Source organism: Nasonia vitripennis (genome assembly GCF_009193385.2).
Source record: "Nasonia vitripennis strain AsymCx chromosome 3 unlocalized genomic scaffold, Nvit_psr_1.1 chr3_random0010, whole genome shotgun sequence".
In the NCBI taxonomy this organism is placed as follows: domain Eukaryota; kingdom Metazoa; phylum Arthropoda; class Insecta; order Hymenoptera; family Pteromalidae; genus Nasonia; species Nasonia vitripennis.
In genome coordinates this window covers 131497-147049 of record NW_022279630.1, presented here as the reverse complement: position 1 = coordinate 147049, position 15553 = coordinate 131497, and the positions used below count along the sequence as shown (strand labels likewise).

The 15553-nt window shown below is 35.9% G+C and overlaps 1 protein-coding gene across 1 annotated transcript in view; it reads left to right on the top strand.

Moving 5' to 3' along the window:
• The window catches only part of LOC107981654 (coiled-coil domain-containing protein 170-like), a 290914-nt gene that overhangs the window by 190307 nt on the left and 85054 nt on the right, over positions 1 to 15553 (top strand). Inside the window, exon 7 of the mRNA XM_032601858.1 lies at positions 14893 to 15062. Coding sequence (XP_032457749.1) covers positions 14893 to 15062 — 170 coding nt within the window. The remainder of the gene's footprint in view (positions 1 to 14892; positions 15063 to 15553) is intronic.

The following is a 15553-nucleotide window of genomic DNA, read 5'->3' as shown; positions in this document are numbered from 1 at the left end:
GATGATTTTCATATATGTTGTAGAACATAAAAAAATAAGAGACACATATTTTTTTTTATCGGCTAATTTTCACTTTTAAGGGGTAAAAACCTCCCCTAAAGTTAACCCCCAAAAAGCGTTTTTTTTTAAATATCTCGGCTTAAAATTAATATTTTTCAATGAAACAAATTGGAGGTTATTTCTTACAAAAAGAGCAAGTATTTCATGGTGATTTGAAGAGTAAGGGTAGCATCCCCTATTTTTTAGGGGTTGAAAACATATATTTTTTGGCATAATTTTATAATAAAAATGTTTAAACCGACTAAAAAAAATTGGAAAAAATGTTTAAACATCCTTAATAACAAAATTTAGTTGACGTCTTTCGGTGTTTTCATAAATATTACCCCTAAGGGGGTAAACCACCCCTAACACAAAATAACTGTAAATATGTAATTTAATACATAATATTTCGTAGAAAGTTTGTATATAGAGGTTTTCGAGGTCGCTGATTACAGTTATCAGATTTTGAAAATTCAAAATGGCGGATCCAATATGGCGGACGGAAATATCGAAAAAAAATTGTATATAATAAAAAAGTTTTAAACGACTAAAAAATTTGGAAAAAATTTGTAAACATCTATAATAAACAAATTAAGTTTTTCGGTTTTTTCATAGATACTTCCCCTTAGGGGGGTAAACCACCCCTAACACAAAATAACTATAAGTATACTTCAATCCATAATATTTTGTAGAAGGTTTGTATATAGAGGTTTTCGAGGTCGCTGATTACAAATCTGTTATCAGATTTTGAAAATTCAAAATGGCGGATCCAATATGGTGGAAGGAAATATCGAAAAAAAATTTTATCTTTCAAAAAAACTTGTTTACAAATGTGTGATCTTTGTAGCCTGTACATGTGAACTAAAGAGCCTTAAACCCTAAACCCCTAAAGAACAAATAGGCTAAATGGTTGTGCATTTTAACCAAACGACTCCAAACCCCTAACCTCCAGACAAGCCGAAGGCCTATGCTTTACCGTAGTCACGAGTATAGACATATTACCGATATTTTATTCTATCATTTTGTATGTAACAAATAACGTCTCGTTTTATGTTTCAATCAAAGATTATTAATTTTTCTGCTTTTATAAATTAGCATAATTTCAAAAGTAATTTCATAAATTGCATAATTATATAATTTTATAAATTCAAAAAGTCCACACTTTTTTGCAAATGAAAAAACATAGGTTAATAAAATTAGTTTATCAAACTCTTTTGCGTTTTGTAATAAAATTTAATGTTGTCAAACTTGGGAGTTTTTCATTGTTACAATTATTTCGTAAGCCAAACGTTTTTTAGATGAATTCTCGAAGTAATGATTATTGTATCTATAGTAAAATATTTACAGTCTGGAATTCCATAATAATACTATTTGATACGATTTAATGAATTTATCAAAAAATCTAAATTTAATAATAAATATTATTCTAATTATTATTATTTTTCATTATCATTGCTATTATCAGTATTACTGTTATTATTGCTATTGCAATTATGCTTATTCTTCTTCTTATTATTATTATTATTATATTACTATGATAATTTTTGTTATTGGTAAAAATACATAAAAGAATATTAATACTCGAACTTCATTTGCAATTAAAGAACACGTTGTTATTGAAAGGGAATTTTATATGCATTCATTAGTTTAATGAATGTTATCGTACATTCAATGATAATTCCACAGATAAATGTCTTTCACTCATAAAAGTTGTTGACAATATGTGCGAATCAGTATGTTCTTTTTTTAGATTGTTTTCATCGAGTGTTTACCTCAGCTGCCTGTGTTATTTTTTTGGCAGTGAGTGAGTTTTGTGGGTATTCTAGTTCGATGCCGGAAAGTACGAATAGTACGTCTTTTTGTTTGTCAGTGGTATCATACAGTTGTAGAAAATTTTCTTTAGTGATTTTATATAGATTTACATTATTCAATTTCAAAGTGAATAAAAGTTGAATAAAACCAAAAATAGAGTTTTCCGAACATCACAAAGTGGAACGAGAATTCTTCTCCAATGCATAAATTAATGATTTGATTCAATTTACATTCACTCGTTTTATTCTGGTAGAAATGTAGCAGTCGTGCCTTACATACAAAAACACAGCTTGTATAAATTTTACCGCTTGTTTTCATTTTAGATTGAAAAATGAAAATTAATCCGTTAAACGTTCTAAACTTATTATTAGCATACTTTCAAGCGTTAAACATACCAGATAGTGTCACGAATTATCACGAAACAGAGTTGGCCGAAAAAATAAAAGAAATTTTAATAGATGCAACACATGATTTCAACGATGTAGAAATGATTACTGATGACTCTTTGGAGTTTCAAGAAGAGTATAAAGACCATAATGTGGAAATAATTGAAGATGAAGTGCAACATCATTTTCCTGATCCGGATATAGCACCAACAAATCAATGTACAGCAGATAATGAAGAACTAGATTTTGAATACAAAAAAAGAGCTGTAGAATTTTGGAGAAGTAGCAAAACGAAGCAAAATTTAAGTCTCAAAACAGTGCAAAACAGATTCAAAAAAGTATCATCTATTAGTCAGCTACGTCGTTGGGCTCATTCAATTAATAAAGGTGGCACGTATAGAGAAAAAGTAGCACAAATTTGTCAGTATACCCTGGATAATTTTCAAGCAGCTCTCGACAGTGGTTCAATTATCCATGATGAAGATATAATTCGATGGGCCTTACAAGCTAAAAAAGAAATTGGTTTTGATGATATTAGATTCAAAGCTTCTAAACATTGGTTACTCAAATTTAAGCAAGCACACCGAATAGTTTCTAGGAAAATAAATAAGTTCATAACAAGAAAAACACTAGAAAGTAGTGCAGAACTTACGGCTAAAGCTGAAGCATTTATCGATGACGTTAAATCGTGTATACCAAGGATTGGACTCGAAAATTTGTATAATACAGATCAGAGCGGATTTCAGCTAGAAATGCATTCTGGAAGAACATTAGCAGTAGAAGGAGAAAAGCAAGTGCAATGTCTGGTACAGTCAATTTCAGCAACAACGCATAGTTATACTATACAGCCACTAATATCAGCTACTGGACAACTGTTGTCACCGCTATTTCTTGTTTTAAAGGAACCAAGTGGCAAGTTTGGCCCTATTGTAGAACAAAACATATTTAGACCAGAAAACGTGTACGTGGAAGCATCCAAATCTGGAAAATTAACAACAAGTAAGGGAACTAATAACAATTTTTACATTGTAATATCGTTGATCAGTTAATTAGTAAGTCGTTTAATTGCAGATCACTTCAAAATCTGGTTGGAAAAAATATTTTATCCCTATGTAGGCCATCACTCAATACTATTACTTGATTCTTGGAGTGGTCATTGTGACAAAGTTATAGAAGAAACAATGCCACAAAATAAAATTATTAACATAAAAAAATTCCAACTGGAGCCACAGGAAAAATACAACCACTTGATGTCTATGGATTCCGTATTTGGAAAAACTTTGTCCGAACATTTTCTGATAATGTAATGTTAATGGATCATGATATGAATTTTCACGTGAGAAATAATATAATTAAACTTCAATCATTGGTTCACAACCAACTGTCTTCACCGAGATATATAGATTTGTTTAAATATTCCTGGTATAAAAGCGGTTACGTCAATGAAAAACTAGATAAATTTGATAATCCTATAGATTTCAGTTTTGAAAAGTCTTGTGCAACACATTGTGAAATAGAAGGGTGCACAAACATTGCAATTGTACGATGTGGTTGGTGCAAAAAAGCATTGTGCTTTAAACACTTTTATGAGGACTACCATTATTGTAAAAACATCGTAAAATAATATATTTTATGCTCAATACAAAAAATGCACTATGGCAAAAGATAAAAGATTGTAGATTATTATTATACTCTAATATTATAAACAAAAATACATTATAAGTTGAATTTACAATAAAGGAATTTCAATAACATTCTGATAACAATTTCTACGGAAATTATAAAACTGCTTCACACACAGAATTTTCTTGTTTACAAATTTAGGAATTTGAGGTGGTTTGGTTAAAAAGCACAGCCATTTAGCCTATTTGTTCTTTAGGGGTTTAGGGTTTAAGGCTCTTTAGTTCACATGTACAGGCTACAAAGATAACACATTTATAACAAGTTTTTATGAAAGTTAAAATTTTTTTTCGACATTTTCGTCCACCACATTGGTTCCGCCATTTTGAATTTTCAAAATCTGATATCAGATTTGCAAAGAGCGATCTCGAAAACCCTTATATACAAACCTTCTACAAAATATTATGGATTGAAGTATACTTATAGTTATTTTGTGTTAGGGGTGGTTTACCCCCTAAAGGGTAGTATCTATGAAAAAATCGAAAAACTTAATTTGTTTATTATAGATGTTTACAAATTTTTTCCAATTTTTTTAGTCGTTTAAAACTTTTTTATTATATACAATTTTTTTTCGATATTTCCGTCCGCCATATTGGATCCGCCATTTTGAATTTTCAAAATCTGATAACAGATTTGTAATCAGCGACCTCGAAAACCTCTATATACAAACTTTCTACGAAATATTATGTATTGAATTACATATTTACAGTTATTTTGTGTTAGGGGTGGTTTACCCCCTTAGGGATAATATTTATGAAAACACCGAAAGACGTCAACTAAATTTTGTTATTAAGGATGTTTAAACATTTTTTCCAATTTTTTTTAGTCGGTTTAAACATTTTTATTATAAAATTATGCCAAAAAATATATGTTTTCAACCCCTAAAAAATAGGGGATGCTACTCTTACTCTTCAAATCACCATGAAATACTTGCTTTTTTTGTAAGAAATAACCTCCAATTTGTTTCATTGAAAAATATTAATTTTAAGCCGAGATATTTAAAAAAAAACGCTTTTTGGGGGTTAACTTTAGGGGAGGTTTTTACCCCTTAAAAGTGAAAATTAGCCGATAAAAAAAATACGTGTCTCTTATTTTTTTATGTTCTACAACATATATGAAAATCGTCAAAATCGGTGAGTTCGGGTTGGGTACCTTTCCTTGTGAGTTGCATAAATCCGCATCTATGCCACGCCTATCGGTTGCATAAATAGTCTATTATTACACGGTGCTGATCGCCTACGCTACGCTCGGGCGCTAACTGCACAGCGCGAAATGGACTATTCATGCCACTTGTATAGTAATATACTATTATAAATTCATTAATAAAAGTATTGTCGTAGATGGCTGAACCGAACGACCAAGATGATGTCGTGTCTTCCGAACTCGCGTGCAAGGTTTCGTTCTTGCAGTCGCCATTTGCCGCGTCTAGAAGAACAGAACCCGGTCCCGATCCTTTGTCTTACCCGCGCAATGCGTGGGAAAGAACGAAAGGCCATGCGTCGAGCTAACGAGTCGTCTGATTCTAGAAAATAGGCAGAGTAAGAAAAAGTCTAGAGAGTAGAGAGAATTTTCTTTTTTTTAACTAAAGAAGCTCTGTAGTATGTATGCGAGCTTTTTACTAACCGTTTTCTTCGTCCGCTCCCGTGGTTGTACGGAACTGAGAAGCTTAGTATACAGATACATGAAATATTGGTAGTTTGGCTGATTTCCACTGCGAAAACGTATTAAATGAAAGCTCTGTTGTAATAAAACTCACCTAAATTATTTATTTTTAGTGTTGATTATTTACTGATCTATATTTCACAATAATATATTAATTCAATCCATAAAACACTTGTGAATGCAATAAAAATGATGCTAGTATCAGTGCAACAGGTACAGGACTTAATTAATTTTTTTCTGCAGAAATTTGCTTGAGAAGAATCAAAAATCAGAACCCATGAAAAGACTGGCTCTTGGAAGTTTGTTCTATTTTTCCATTAATGTAGTAGTGATCCACTCTCTTACTTCATGAATATCGCCTGTTCGGAGATGTTAAAAAAATTTTATGTCTGTAGTGACATAACCCTCGTTAGATGTCAGAAACTGCGACATAGTTCTTCGTACTATCGATATTAAGGAAGAAGTTGATATAATTTAAAGAGAATAAAAGCGTCAGGAGTAGAAATATCATATTTTCTCTTGTATTCATCGTTCTTTTGGGACCTGTGTTCTCTCAAGTTTAGGTATTTGGGTGATCAAGTTTTATGCTTCTCTAACATAAGGTAGCTTATTCATGCGTGATTGCAAGAGTATGCATGAACATGTGCGCGTTTGCGTGAATCTTATCTACAAAAACATAATATGCAGAAGCAAGGGCGCGTTTCTATGGCTGAATACGTGCGTAAATTCATATTAGGAATAGATATTGGAAAATCATAATTTTTAAATTACTCATACGTTTCGAAAGCTTAAAAAAACGTTTTTGTAAGATTGTGTGGGCAAGTTAATACGTGAATGTGAGAGTGTATCTGCGATGCAAGAATGTGCACGTGCAAGTGAACAAGTATATTAATGCGAAAACGTATATGTCAAACTCTACGAAAAAAATTAATTTTTAGTTTGTCCAGAATTGGAAATTCGGAACCAGTATGTCGTTCGCAAATCGCTTAAATTGTTATGTTTGCAACAATCGGTTTCGTGCACAAAATATGTCTTGAATCTATACAGAAGAAAACAGAGAAATTTGCGAAATAGCTGTTGCTCATGGAGACGGGTTTAATAGAGCTCCACAGATTGTTGAACCTAATACCCGAGTATGTTTTAACTGCTATCAAGACATTCTAAGAGAAATACGAGTTATTCAAGAAAATCCGATGAACATGAGATTAAATGTCCTAATGCAGACTCGTAATAATTCATGTTTTATTTGTAATAATGTGAATGATTTGCATAGATTGCAAAGTTCAAGCTTTTATACAGCGTAATATATTCTTTCCCGAAACTGTTAGATCATTCAATCTTCACTTGGATCAGCGTGGTTACATCCTGCGTCCTTTATTAGCTGGATTGCAGTGTATAAATCGCGCACACGGTATTCAAGGTCCGTATCTGCAGGTTTTTCTGCAAGGTATGCTCCGTTATTGAATAATCAAAAATTTAACGATATCTTTGATTTAACGGATGAAGAAGCTTACACTTTAACAAGTTTGACGAAAGATCAATTCAATGAGCTCTTTACTTATTGCGGCAGAGTCCCCGGTAGACGCATTAATAGAAAAGATTTGCTCACGTTTCTATGTAAATTAGGTCAGGGACTTTCAGATGAATTCCTCACTGTATTATTTCAGTATAATAGCAGACGGGATACAAGTTTATCCGTCGCCGCAGTGAGGCAATCATTAAAGTTGCGAATTGTACCAGAGAATATTGGATTAAATGCAATTACTAGAGAACAATATATTCAACAGCATGTGACTGTATTTTCTGTATAATTTTTTATATAATCAATAACCAAATAACCCTGTAGCTATATCGTACGTCGATGGAACTTACAGCTACTATCATAAAAGCAGTAATTTTCGAGCACTGCGACAATCATTTTGTCGTCATAAAGGACGGCATCTTATAAAGCCAGCGCTAATAGTTGCTCCTGATGGATATATTTTAGATATCCACGGGCCTTATTTTTCCGATGCTCAGAATAATGATGCAGCGATGCTTCGGAATGAATGGAATAATGACGAAGACCTAAACAATTGGTTCCAAGAAGCAGATATCTTTGTTATTGATAGAGGATATCGAGACATAATACCAGTGCTAGAGAATTTTGGATCAGTTTGTAGAATGCCTCCATTACTTGAAGCTGGAGAACACCAATTAACCACTAAAGATGCGAACGAAGCTCGTATAATAACGAAAACCAGATGGATAGTTGAAGCTAGAAATGGACACCTTAAATCAAAGTTCAAATATTTGGGCAATGTTCAACAGATTCACGTTCTTCCAAATATTGGTGATTTTTATCGCATTGCAAGAGCTATTATAAACAGGTATTAATTTAATAGTACATTACGGTACATGTGACTTAAGTAGCACTTTTTTGCACGGCGTGAGGTTAGGACCCTCGAAAGCCGTCGCCGTCGCGATATTTGTGTTCAGCGACCCGGAAAACCTCCGAGTACAAAAATTGGCGTCATTTCCATTAATATTTGCCTAGTCGTAATTTGTTTACATAGTGTCATTTTGAAATGCACTTTTAAAATGCATATTGTTTATGCAATAAGGCAATTTTGAAAAATTCATTAATCCCTTTAGGTCACAATACACAAATCGAATGCAAAAAAACGCATTCAAATCCATCTTACTGTTCAAAAACTCGATAGTTAGGCCGATTTTAGTGCTTTATTTTCTCGACTATTGAAGCTATTGAAGAGTAGCGCGCGAGTCGCTACGGAGAAATGTGTGACTACATAAATAACAATTTAAAAAAAAAAGTATCAAAGTGTTTCACGTCATCTCATCTCAAGCTGTCGCACGAGGAAAATCGCTTACAAGATTTTAAGAGCATGGATTTTCTCATCTGGATTTTTCTGATAGCTCTTGGAGGAGCGGACCAGCCTCTTTATATCATCGTAAGTCATTAATTATACATATAGAAGTACATACATATAGCTTTATCGATAGGACCTAATACATGCCTTGTATTCTTGGTCTATCGTTAACGACTGCAGCACTCCGACGACGCGGCCAAAGACGCGGCTGCACGAGTCCAGAGATATGAAATGCGTATAACCGCTGTCGTTACCGTCGACGAGAATTGTCACTCTCCATACGCCTCTTGGCTGCCAACGTGGAAAATGACCCTATATAGACGAGAAAGAAATATTAGCGAGGTTTACTGACGTGTGTGTAGCTTAATCTACATGTCAAGCTCTCTGTGGTCGGGCAATACTAGCGGAAGGATTATCGATCGAGGAAAATAACTTTCGAAGTGTCTTTCGGTGGTCTATTTTTATTTCTTAGACAAAAATTCACGTTCGGCAAGTGACCAGAGAAGTAACAAAATTATGTCTTACTTCCTTGAATTCTTGCTATTTCGTCGCAGCAGCACTCTGACGACGGGGCTAAAGACACGGCTGCACAAGCCCGGGGGAACATAATGCGAATTACCGCTGTCGTTGCCGTCGGTGGGAATTTTCGTCCTCTGCACGCCTCTTTGCTGCCAACGTAAAATTGGGGTATGTAAACAATAACTTCTTGCGCTCGACGACCATCTGAAGTTGCGCGCTCGGTCTTCCTAACCTTGACCGAAACCGGCGTCTTTAATCATTATTTACTTAAAATCGACTCATTTTCAAGACTTGGGCCCATGGGGACTTTTGTTAAGAAGATAATAAGCAACAATCACACTCTAATTTTCATGCACACTGGTTACGACTTATTCTGAGTCAATGGTGTTTAAGAAAAATCACCTATCGATTCTTCTATCCCTAGCACACGTGATGGGCGCCAGTTTATAACGGGAGTTTTCCTGCAGATGATATACAGAAAAATTGCTGGTTTTTCCGAGCAACGTTACAACTGCCGCGCCTCGACGAATCTCGTAGTTATATCCGGGGTGCCAAGCGCTCGCCAACGCCGACGCCTACGAGCGCCAGAATCTCGTGATTTCTGTGTCTCAATTCGTCGAAACGTGGAAATTCGCGGTCAGCACAGCCCCGCGCTCGCGGTTTAGGAGAGAGGGAGGTTAGGAAATAATTACACTTCACGTTGGACAAGTCTTGTTTTTGATTTTCAGCACGCCTTTATTTAATTTACTCACGATTTACACTTTGTCATTTTGCACAGAGATATCCAGTTTTCCACGATTTATACGACTATTAACTTGCGCAGTAATTCAACACTTAACAAAACCTTAATACTGACTTTTCCGAAATAGATAGCCTATATTTTCCTAGAAAGTCGATTTTCCGCACAGATAACCACTTAACTGTATTCCAACCTCAAATGTCCTAATAATCAAAATTCCGCCAAGGTAGCCGAAATACTAAGACAACTACCGATAATACACTCTATTTGTGACTCTCGCGTGTCCCAAGGTTTGGTCGGAACCAGGCGCACTCACACTTTCAAGATATCCAGAAATACAATTGTCCTTCCCGACAATTTTTCCGATCACACTTAACTGGTTTCCCGCGAATACTACAGACGCTGAACAACGTAGCGCTCGCTTGCGTCCGACGACTTACAGCGAGGGCTCCGTTACGCAAATAAACCCGAATTATCCGAAAGACAATCACAAAGTTCAACTTAATCTAGCGAAGACAACCACAAGATAGCCGCGCACAAGGTAGCTTGAATTTGCATGAAGAAGAAAATCGTAAACGTGGAGCTGCGAGCCCGCGAGAAAAGCCTGACGGGAGAAAATCAAAACCGACCCACTGACCTTAATCCTTGTAACGTGGTAGATTTTTGGGACAAATCAGCAGTGAGATTACGCCATTCACTCGTTAATACTGCCTTCAATACCGCCCGACCGTATTTATTAAACAGGCGCCAGGTCAAACGAATTTAACTTTAGACAAAATTCACTAACACGTTGCCTGCTATCGGAAACTTCTTATCTCTGAGGAGATTTGGCCGTGGATAAAGTCGGGAGAAAAATTATGACACTTTATTTTAATACACTGAAATCACAATTCTTTTATTTTTAACTGACTATGCGGTTCACAGCGAAACGTCGATTCGTGCAATACACTTTCACGACAAACTAACCTCCCGACGGGTTAAATACAATGGCTTCGCGACTAGAGCAAATCAATACTCTCTACCTCAACTTTCTTGGCAAAAATGGCTCTTCCTCTCCTACTGGTAATGTCTCGTGCTCTGAAAATTTCATCGCGAACAATAGAAAAACTACTAAGATTTTAGGCACTACCGGGGGGTCTGCTCCAGGCTGCGTTGCAAAACCTAATCTATTTTCTACAAATCTTCAACTGCTTTCTCTTAAGTCTCGTACCCAAGTAAGTGAATCACCTCAACGAATTTCTACACGAGGTCTTGCATACAATTGCGTGCATGTGCTATACATACTTCATTAATTTATCGTTGTTTTACTAGCTTTCTGACAGAACATTTTTGCTTAGAAACACACTCTTGCGAGTTAGTATCACTCCTTCATTTAGTACATAATTTTTGCTCTGCAAATTACATTATTTCATTCCGGCTAAATAATTCGCATACTCGCTCTCTTCTTCACTCGCGCTAGTTCGGTGTTGCGCTAGCTTCTTCCAGGTAGTGTATGCGTATGAGCCGATTGGAACGTAGTGGTGTGGCTGGCGGCGAAGCTATGCAGTATAGACGGGAACTAGTGGCGATCATCTGACTACTATTTTTCTCTCTTTCTCTCTACAAACAGATTCCCAATGCTATTAGTACCAACTCATAAGTGGTACAGACCCGGCAGGGAGTAACATGGAAGAGAGAGAGAGAGAGAGAGAGTGAGAGAGATTTTTACCTCGACGGTCACCCCGTCGCATTCTTCCTTTGACGACTTCAGGGAAAATCTCAGACAACCAGAAAAGAAAGAACCCCAAATGAGAAAACAAAGTAAGCTTTTTCCCCGAAAAGCTGTTGTTCACACGTTCGTTCAGGATCCACCAGGGCAGGAGATTGACGAGTGGGCGAGCAGCTCGCGCCGCTGAGGCCCGTCGCCGCCTTTCCTGCGCCGTCAGCTCACACTCTCGCCTATTGGCTGCCGCCGCGTGGGACTTCTGTCTCGCTCTCACCCGCTACCTACAGGCTCGCATGCGCCGTTCTTGTTCGTTGTGCAGCAGCGCATGTGCTGCGTGGTTCTACTCGTCAACTGTTAGAGCTGATGCCCGGGAAATTCAAACTCTTGAGTTCCTTACAACAGACAGCCATACGCTCGCAGATAATTCAGAGTTTAGCAACTCCAAATTACGGAACACGAAACAGCAAAATGTCACTAATGGCAGGGCCTTTGACTCAAGTGTACAATTATTAAATTTTGAGTGCGATATGCAGCAGTTTATGTTCCCGACATTCTGCGAAATACTGCAACGCCGATCTAGCTGCTTCGGACTCTAGCGTTGGCAGACTCCACCAGGGCTCCGCTATCTGCGTACGACGCCTTATGATGCGCGTGCCGTTACTTGATCGCCCTGTCGAGTCGTTGGCTCTTCTGTCGCCACGCCAGTCTAGGCCATCGTCCTCTCTCTTCTCTTCTTGACCTCTGCGGGAGCTGGCGACGGCCGTTGTACTTTCGTCCTTTCCCAAACAACTTTCCTACTACGGCGTCGTTTTGCTAAAAACAAACAGATGCTATTAGCCACATACACTCGGACTTATTTACTGGACCTTGGGACACTCTGCCCTGGCTTCTCTCAAACTTTGTCACATGATGGAATTCTACCATGTTACAACTCTCCCCTTCCTGGGAAAAGGAGCGAGCCAGTGGATCGCTTTGACCCCCTGGCAGTCCTTGCGGGCAAAGCAGGCGCGTCCCAAGGTGCATCTCGTGCACGACAAGTTGCGACATCGAGAAAAAGAGTAGGGCACCTGTCGGTGGTCTTGTCTCTAACGAGCACGGTTGCCCCTACTTGGGCAAAAACCTGATCTAGGAGGTGTAAAGGGTTCTGGATTTACAAGTTCCACTTTCTGTCTAACCGCCGTGAAGTCTTCTTTGGAGATTCGAATATTTGGCTGCCATAAGGGTTCTTGTCGAATCAAGGCTGTAGGCCCATCAGCTTGGGCTTCGGCCCGATTATGACCATTTTATGGCCATATTATAGCCATTTTTCGATTTTTGCTTTTTTTATGAAACGATTTATACAATATATTTAACAATACTGTATCTAAAATAGCATAAAATTTCCTATTTTTTCTTGCAAGATTTTTCAGATGGACTGTTTTGTTCAATTTTTATGATAAAAAAAGTGATTTTAGAAAAAAATGTAATATATTACTAAATTATTAATTAAGTTGAAATTTTGGGAAAATATCAATCTTTCGATCACCTCGGTTAGGTTATTTTTGCAGCTTATAAAACTGTTTAGTTTAAATAATATTATGATTCACATTCTTTGTCTCTCACCCTGTATAACTGAAAATTACTATTTTTGTTAAACCTTATAACTAACTAAAGTTCAGAATGTTTTGAGAAAATTCATTATATTATGAGGTTATGAGAACCCTGGATTATTTAAAATATTAAAGTTTACATTTCTTTATAAAAATTATATGATTTGATATTGTGACGGGTGCTCCTTCAGTAATAGAATTAAGATTGAAAGCATTTTAAAAATCATTAATATACTGTATATTTGAATAATTTATGTATCAGAACTATACATTTTGTTGGAGGAAGCTACGTGTCAAAAAATTGGCTGCGATTTTTATTTAAAGATTTTACGAATTATTAAGGGTAATCAATAATTATAATAAACACTATTCTCGATAGATACCTATATGTGGAGCATTTCAAAAATTAATAGTTTATTGAGATTCGGTTTTCTGTCTTTGATAGCAATTTTACTACAATTAAAAGTGTGATTATTGTTTTGTAAATGGTCAGTGATTACATTTTTGTTTGATTTTTTGTATTTATTGATACGTATACACACATTTCTTTTTGTCTGTCCTACATACGTTGCGAAGCAGTCATTACATTCAAGTTTGTATGCAACATTGTTTTCGAGAGTTTGGTCCATTTGTCTTTACCTTTTTTGAAATGTCACACATTTCGCTATTTATTTCGTCACCGATACAATGTTATTCGCTTCGAGGGCACGAGCTGCTCGTGATAACCGCTTATATAAGGTAGGCACAATACAGTTTGTTTGGTCGTATTATTGCTCTTTTGTTGTCTGGGTTGTTCGTTAGATGTTATTGTCGACAAACGTCTCCGTACATACTTAAGAAAAAAGAAAACAAAGTCACACATAGAAAACAGCTATGGATTAATAAAACATTAGTCAAAAATAGCATTGAAAGGAGGTAACAATAACAGCAAACCACCTAACTCTAGTCCATATACAGCTCGTATATATAAACTCTGCGAATTTCAGGCTTACGTGGATACGAATCAGAGCAACTGAGAGACCTTCTCTTAATCCCCCGCTTTCTTGGCGCGGAGATACGGTTCTCTTTGGAACATGCATTAACAAAAAACTCCGTAATTGTAGGTTATGAACACAATGTTATATTTTTATTTCGTAAATAACATCTACTTATTAAAATAAGTTTATACGACAGTTTCCTTATAAGGGCGACATTAACAAAGTGAAAATAATGTAATTTTTTCTACACGTTCTTTCAACATCCTGCCTTGGGAAGATCAACAGATATTTTCCAACGTTTTTGTATAACCACCGAGAGATAGAGTCAAATAAAAGAGGACTAGATATTCTCTATTGAACTTAACACTTTATGATTTTTATTTTTCAAAATTTTTTCCTTTGTTTTAAATGTTGCAGTTGCTTTCCGTATCCTTATATGCACTGTGGTTTGTTATGCACATAGTATTTATGTGTAAAACTGTATTTTTCGCCTATAATTACTCTAGAACAGACTTATAAGGTGAACCATTGAGCACGCATCCTTAATATAGCCTAAAATCAATTTAATTTTGTAACCAAAAAACTTGTTTTGGATTAGTGGACATTCTAGAATTTCTGACAATCCTTTTATGTATTCTCGAAGCGCTGACTTTCAGGAGTTCGTTATCGGCTACTCTAGTCACTGATTAGGTACATAGTAAACAGCTGCTGTATAGGATACTACCCCAAATATTAATATGTATAATGATCAGTTTAAAATTAAACTCACCTTACTCCAACTTAAAAATGTCCACATAATCATTTTTTATTATTATGGATTACCTCTACACATGTGTATAGATTAACTAAAATTAATTGTTTATTAAAAATTCTTTGTTAGCAGAAGTAAATATTATTGAAAATGACAAAATTAGTTGCAGAATTTTCGTGTTTCTGTGGTCAAAGTATTGGCTGAACCTTATTGTATTCCTGATTACGAAATAATTTCACGCCTTCAAAAGATGGTGGCTGCTCATCGAGACTTGACAATGCTATCGCGTAAATATGAAGAGCCTTTAGATCATAGCACGACAAGATGCACAAGGTAAAATTTGTATAATAATTAAATATATAAAATTGTACTCAGTAAAATTATGGTTCTTAATAACTGATTATAAACATATTGTCGCTACATGTCTGTTACACTAGAGTCTAACAGTTAAGAGAAAATGTAAAGTACAGTTTAGCATAGTCTGACAAAGAACTATAAAAGTATAGACAAAGTACGTTTGCTTTCGCTTAAGTTGGCTGCACGAAATCGTCGTGTACTAAGAAATCGTGCAAAGCATATGATTTTAGAGTAAAATCAAGATAATAACACTTAAGTACTAAACAATACATGTAACTTAAGTGGCATTTATTACACGGTGCATAATTAGCGCTTGGATGTTGCGAGAAATTTTATATCATCTGCCTGCCTTAAGTCCATCATGTCAAGCCTATTCGTGACACAAGCAGTCCTGTACTGCGCCGTGAGGTTAGCGCCCCTGCGTAGGGGCATAAAGCACGGTACAATATGATTTAAAACACTACACG